The sequence below is a fragment of the Meleagris gallopavo genome, chromosome 20 (genome assembly GCF_000146605.3).
Source record: "Meleagris gallopavo isolate NT-WF06-2002-E0010 breed Aviagen turkey brand Nicholas breeding stock chromosome 20, Turkey_5.1, whole genome shotgun sequence".
NCBI classification, from domain to species: Eukaryota; Metazoa; Chordata; class Aves; order Galliformes; family Phasianidae; genus Meleagris; species Meleagris gallopavo.
Window position 1 is genome coordinate 2,751,135 of NC_015030.2, and position 6,865 is coordinate 2,757,999.

Sequence of the window (6,865 nt, forward strand, 5' to 3'; positions counted from 1 at the left end):
CCTCTCCCACCCCACTGGAATCATGTCTCATCTTGCAGAGGAAATTTTGATTTTTTCATCAAGGGGGAAAAAAAAAAAAAAAAAGTTAAAGCAACCCAAAGTGAATTATTTTGGCACGAGTCTCATCCACTGCAGTTCCAACACTGCCACGACACCTCCAGCACAGAGCACCCAACCTGGGAACAGCTGCCCCGAGGACGTGCGGCAGCAGAGCCAAAGCAAACTGGTTGGGTTTTCCAGTAAAACACACCACTTCCAGCTCAGAGAAAGGCTGGTTTACCTCCTGGGACACGCACATTGGTGTACAACCTCTTGCTGTAGCAGAAGGGGAGGTTTCCTATAGGACCTGGTGGGTTCTTTATCACGAGGTTTGAGTGGATGGAGAAACCCACTCAAACTTTAGATTGTAGAGTGGTCAGGCACTGGTACAGAACGCGGCACAAGCAAAGGCTGCAAAGGCAGAGGAATGCTGGCTTGATATCCTCCAGGGTGCAGGAGTTGGCAGCTTTATCCACCACTATTTTTAACCCCTCTGGGATTTTTGCAATGTCGCAGCTTTATAATAAACCCGAGAAGAGGCAAAGCTTCACCCAGTGGCATCCCATCACGGATGGCACACAGATGACCGCTCTAACCTGAATGATCTGCAGTCCTAAAACAACTGTAACAAAGCTGTGATAATGGGAAACAACAACAGCAGAGATGAGCACCCTGCCTACACCACACTGCTGCTGCGTTCAGCGAGCTTGTTATATGTGATGTCAACAGCTACACACAAGCTGTGAATAGTTTCCTATCTCCTCCAGCCTATTTAAGTCTAGAGCGATTCGACTGACTTCTTCAGAGCTGTTTTGGATTTACACTGGCTCTGCTGAAACCAGGATGCACCACAGGGGTCTAGGAAGCGCACTGGGTCCCCATCTCTCCTTGGCACACAACAGCACTGGAGCTTGAGCAGAACTGCACTGATTTCCTGCCATTGGGCATCAGGACTTCTGCTCACAGTGTGTGGGTCTGAGAAGGGAAAGCCCTGATACGGGACATCCCCATCACCCCCAAGCCCTCACCAACCCATCACATTACTCTGTGTAAGAGAGGTGGCTCTTCTACGCAGGGCAGCCCTAAAAATAAGCAAAGAAACAAAAGAGATCCTCTCTCCAAAAAATAAACTGTGATTAATTATTCCGAAAAGGGCTGTTTATAGCTTGGACTTCATGAAACGGAATGCATGATTTAATGCACAATCTGACAATGTGCTGTTTTTCATTTCAGCACAATCAGGGCCTAAATCTGTGTCTCCCTCCCTCATCTGAGCTGGAAATGGTTTTATATTCCATCTCGCTTTAAATTATACACATCAAGTTTATAATGGGACACGGACTATTTTGTTGCCAAAACCTGCTCTGTAAGATCATCTATTAAACTGTATTTATTTTTTATGACAAACAAGAAAAATGACAAAACAGCTACCGAGCTTCTGCTAATGAGGACCAAATGCCCCCTCAGGCACCCTTCCCATCATGCTGAGCTGAGCTGAGATCCTCTCATCCAGGGACACGTGGAGCTGTGTTATCACTGTAGGCCTGCACTTGAGATCTGGGATGTGGAGTTTTATCCTACTGGGATGCAAGCAAGAAAACACAGCACTGGCACAGGACGGGAAACGCCGTTGGGAATAGCAAGATTGGCCAGAAAGCTGACCTTCAGGAGAGTTCCATCTCAGCAAGGCATCTGGATTGGATTCCTCTCATCCATGCTCCTCTGCAGGGCTCTCATCCATGAGACTGTGACCTAAGTGGGGCAGGGCCAGGTGCAGCCGTTCCCAATGATTTCCTCTTGGACATGACAGCAACAAAAAGCCCTTCTGATCGGTACAAACAGGCCCTCATCAGCGTGGGGTACGTTTTATACACCTCAAGCTTTTCAATGTTGAAGGAAAAAATCATCAAGATTTTAATGCTATTTCAGCTTGAAATACTGCTCCATTTATATTACACTGTTAATGCAGAAAATCCCTCTACTGCCATCTTTGTTTATTTTTGCCACGCTAGTTACTAGTGAGCACAGCAGCAAGTTTTTATACCGAGCACAGCAACCCATCTCATCCCAATAAATTCCTTATGTAGCCTATGAATAGCCAGACACATGAATAATTGAACCATGGTTTAATCAACGTTAAAAGAATGCTTTAATCAAGACCAAATACGTCATTTCTCCTTGAAAGAATTACAGACCAAGGCTCTGGTTCTGGTTTCACAGCATAGGAAGAGCACACATCTCCTTGGTGAAGCTTTAAACAAATTAATCATGCCTTTCTCCAGGGCACCAGCACTGGAGCGGGTTAGCCAACCCTTCTGCTTCACCCAAAAAGTTTGGGATTGTAGAATCATAGAATTGTTGGAGTTGGAAGGGACCTGAAAGGTCATCTGGTCCCACTGCTCTGCATTGAGCAGGGACACCCACATCTCCACCAGTGCTCACAGCCCATCCCCTGACCTTGGCTGTCTGCAGGGATGGGGCACCACCACCTCTCTGGGCAACTCAAAATTTACCATGTGCTTCCTGCTGTAGCCACACAGTGAATGGGATACAATGGAAAGGAGACTGTGGAAGCAAATGCCCTGTCAGCTCGGGTGTGTGTCTGTGTGTCCCCTACCACTTCTGTGGTTTGTACTTGGTGGGCTGCTCAGCACCATACAGCAGTTTGCTCATTCCTTCAGGGATGGGGAAGAGAACTGGAAAAAAGGTAAAACTCATAGGCTGAGACAAAGATAGTTTAATAGAACAGAAAAGGAAGGGAAGATGATAATGATAGAAGAATATACAGAACAAGTAATGCACAATGCAACACTCACCAGACTCAGCATGATCCCTTTTGGTATGGGATATCCTTTTGATCTGCTGTCCCGGTGCTGTCCCTTCTCGGCTCTTTGTGTCCCCTCACTGGCAGAGCAACAGGAGAAACTGAGACGTCCTTGGCTCCATGCAGCACTGCTCTGCACCAACAAAACCACTGGTGTGTTACCCACATTATGAATCATAGAATATCCCAAGTTGGAAGGGACCAGAAGCATCATCCTAAATCCAAAACAGAGCACCATCCCAGCTATTAGGTAACAATCCAATCTATTCCAGCTGAAACAAGGACACCTTTCACTAACAGGGGACAGCCATGCTCCAATGGGACATCTGTGACCTAGGACATCTGACCAAGGACAGCACCAGCAAAGCTGCATGTTTTAGGTTTCCATTCTCAAACTTGCCACAGAAAACACTGAGGGAAGCAATGCCTTCTGCCATCACACCTCCAACATCCTTTGTGCAAAACGTGGGGTACACACTGCTCATATCCAACACTGTCAGAGAAAGCAGCCCTGGACATCCAGTCCCCCCCCTCCAATCCCCCCGCAAACATCAGCTTCTTCGAGATGTGCATTTATCAGCTGATGAGATTTTGAAAGAGAAAATCATCACTTACATGCTCAAATACAATAGCAGCCAGTCCAATCTTCCCTCTATGGGGGAAGGGGAGGTCATGCAAGCTCTCAGCCCGCACTGCTGGCTCCGAGCTGCAAGTTTCCTCCCCTCCAGGACTCTCAGCGACGCTGTTTTGGTTCCAGGCAGATGGGGCACCCTCCAGTCCGGCTGCTTCGCCGTCTCCAGCTTTCTTAAAAAGGTCAGGAAACACTTTGCCTGGCAGATAGATGAGTCGTGAAGCCTCAGGATTTGTAGCAGAAGAGGCTATTACATTGCAAACTCCATCCTGGGGAGAAGCAACACAAAAAATCTGTCAGGAGTTTTTCAATGAAAAGGATTTTTCTCTTTTCCATTTTCTTAAAAAGATCAAAGAAATAAAAGAAGTTGGATCTTAAAGCAAATAATTCTCTTCTTCTGATAACTAGTTCTCATTCTTCTGGTGTTTGTTTTCCAACCTGTTGCCCTCAAGGCCCTTCCACACTTCACTTTTTTTTTTCTTCCCCATTCTCACTATTAGAAGAAGGAAAGAGGAAAAAAAAAGCATAGAGGAGAGGAAATCCTTCCCTCCCTTAAACATTCATTCAGCAGCTCTTTAGTTCCCACTGCCCTTGTGTTGCACCACAAAACCCAGAGCATCAGATAACCACAGTGTGTGCAGGCAGCGGCTCTGAGAGCACCACGTGAGCAGTGATGGGGCAGCTCTGGGCTGGGAAGGGGCAGGTCAGTACCCACACCCCATAGCCACGTCACACCTGGGTGCCACAGGATGCCACAGAATGGCACAGGCGGAGTGAAAGCACAGCACTATAATTCCAGGTACCCTCTCCATTCTAGGAGTGCTGCATATTGAGTCTCCGACGTCCACAGGAACTGAAATGCTCAGGAGCTGCTCCTGCTCAGCCCCACGTCCCCTAATGCTATCCCTAATACTCTGCCTTCCCCCAGCCCATAGCACAGATATCACAAATGCCTGCCCCAAGTTGCCAGCCAAGCAGTGCCCAGCAAAACGTAGACTTTGGGTATCACAGAGCCCGGGCTGAGCTCTCGCATAAGCACAGCCTTTATCAGCTCCAGCATCTGCTGCACCAAACACCCTTCACAAAACCCATTCCGTACCAGATCTGCAAAAGTTGAAGGTAACAAGGTAACAGGCTGCAGCAGCATCAGGCGTAGGTGGCAGATCCACAACTGCTGCCACCAGGCAAAGCTCAACAGATGGGTAAGGAATAGGTGGCTTGACCCATGTACCTGCACACCATGAGCTCTGAGTCTCATTGAGTACATGGGGCTGTGAAAGGTTGAAGGGCCCAAGAAATGATCCTGGTTCAAGAAATGCTGTTTGCACCTTAGCATGCCTCAGAGCCGAGCTGCCTGCAGCCAGGCCAATTTGCAGCAACAGAGGATGGGGGCCTTCCATCCCCTTTGGGAACATCACCCCAGGCTGCTGCTGCTCTGTGACCCCTGCTCTGTGATCCCTGCTCGCGCTGCTCCCTGAAAGGCAACCCAACGCCCAGCACCACAAAACAAACCATTGTACCTTTAAGGCGCTGCTCCAGAAAGAAAAGGCCTTTCATCGCAGCGAACAGCATCTCTTTTACTCCACGCACCATCTGTTTGCCAAGATGAAGAGCTCTGGGCTGGCAGAGGCTTAGTCATTCGGACAAGAATAGGTCCCACTGTACTGACACTTCCCAGCTCCCAAAATAAAACCACAGCGAGTCACTGGCTTTGCTTAGCCCATGGAGAACATGGAGCTGCTCTCGGGAGCATCTCAGCTGTTGCCTTCCCCTAAGGCAGAATCAAAAGAGGAACCCCCATCCCTGCGGGTGCTCAAGGTCAGGCTGGATGGGCCCTAATGTAAAGCCTAATGTAGTGGCTGGCAATCCTACCCACAGCAGGGGTTGAAACTGGATGGTCTTTGAGATCCCTACCAACCCAAGCCGTTCTGTGATTCTAACACAGCAGTGGGAACCCTGTGGTCAGCGGTCCCTACAAAGGCAGCCTTATCAGGTCAGGGTATTCTAGGGATGGGAGACTGCTGTACTAGAGCATCCTTACAACCATGCCTGGCAACTGAGACACATGAAGCCCCTCCTCATGTCATTCTGCTGGGAGGATCCCAATGGCCCCAATGCTCCAACATGAGCAGGGGCTGGGATGGGTGGAGGGGAGCTCTGATCTTCTGATCTTGCTGGGGATTTCCCAGCTCCTTGTGGCCAAACCTAAGCAGTATTTAAATACCATTGCCTTGCTCCCCCTCCCTTTCTTATTGTCACCTGCAAATTTAGATTAACAAGAAGGTTTGACAAAGTGCTACTGCATATGTTAATAAAGCCATTAGTGTCGGCCCGCCTGACATATAACCTGCAGAGCCTCCAATGTTTACTAATATGATTGTCAAAGCAGAGGAACATTACTTTTTAATGACATTTCATATCACTTCAGTTGAAGTAATATCCTGGGACATGATAATCAGAAAGCCATTTAGCCACAGAACTATGTGTCGAATAGAGGCTGGTGCATGAAAAATGCTCATTTTGTCAGAATTAAAACATTTGTGTTTTTGCTTCATAAGTTGCAAGTGCACTTGTGGTGAAACACATCGTGAAATATTCATTGGAAGCAGCTCGGTTTAGGTAAATGGGGCTTCCAGATGAAATGCAGGAAAAGGTTATTATTGCATTTGCTGCGTCTTTTACAAGCCATACAGCGATGGGCAATTGATACCTATGATATGCTTAACAAACCAATGAGGTTTTGGAACTTCTCCTTAAATAAAACTTCTGAAGTGGTACGAGTGGTCATGATGGCCCCAGCTGAGTCTGCTGCTGTGTGCTCAGAGCAGGGGAATGGCTGCAAGACGGAATTTGTCCTGGGTCCCTCAAGTAGATTACGATACAGACATAAATAACTGAATAAGAATTTCTCCTGAAATAAAGTATCAAGGGGCCATCAATCTGATCGGAACAGCTTTCTGATAGAAACTAGCAATTGATTCAGTTGATATCTCCCGTCGGATGGGGGACAGAGCTGATTAAAGCTGTGCATGTACTATTAATAGAAGCAGGACGTCCTTCTGTCATTATTATTAATTATGCTTCTGTGATTACTATCTGTTCATCCATCCACCCATCCTTCTTCTTTAATCCCATCACTGGCCAGGTCTGGATGACACAAATTCTTACTCTCTTTTCGCTGCCAGTTTGTCAGGGTGAGGTGGAAAGACAAAGTCTTTTCCAGCCCTTTTCCTGTGTGGGCATGGTGAGGGTGGACAGATCACAGAATCACAGAATGGCTTGGGTTGGAAGGGACCTCAAGGATCTTCAAACTTCAATCTCCTGCCGCATGCAGGGCCACCAACCTCCACATTTAATACTAGACCAGGCTG

At 47.6% G+C, this 6,865-nt stretch overlaps 1 protein-coding gene across 1 annotated transcript in view; it reads right to left on the minus strand.

Annotated features, from left to right (window-relative positions):
* The window catches only part of LOC104913764, a 13,287-nt gene that overhangs the window by 5,620 nt on the left and 802 nt on the right, over nucleotides 1-6,865 (minus strand). Inside the window, exons 2-3 of the mRNA XM_031556297.1 lie at nucleotides 3,479-3,763; nucleotides 2,856-2,996 (exon numbers count right to left, since the gene is read on the minus strand). Of these exons, the coding sequence (XP_031412157.1) occupies nucleotides 2,856-2,996; nucleotides 3,479-3,763 (426 nt within the window). The remainder of the gene's footprint in view (nucleotides 1-2,855; nucleotides 2,997-3,478; nucleotides 3,764-6,865) is intronic.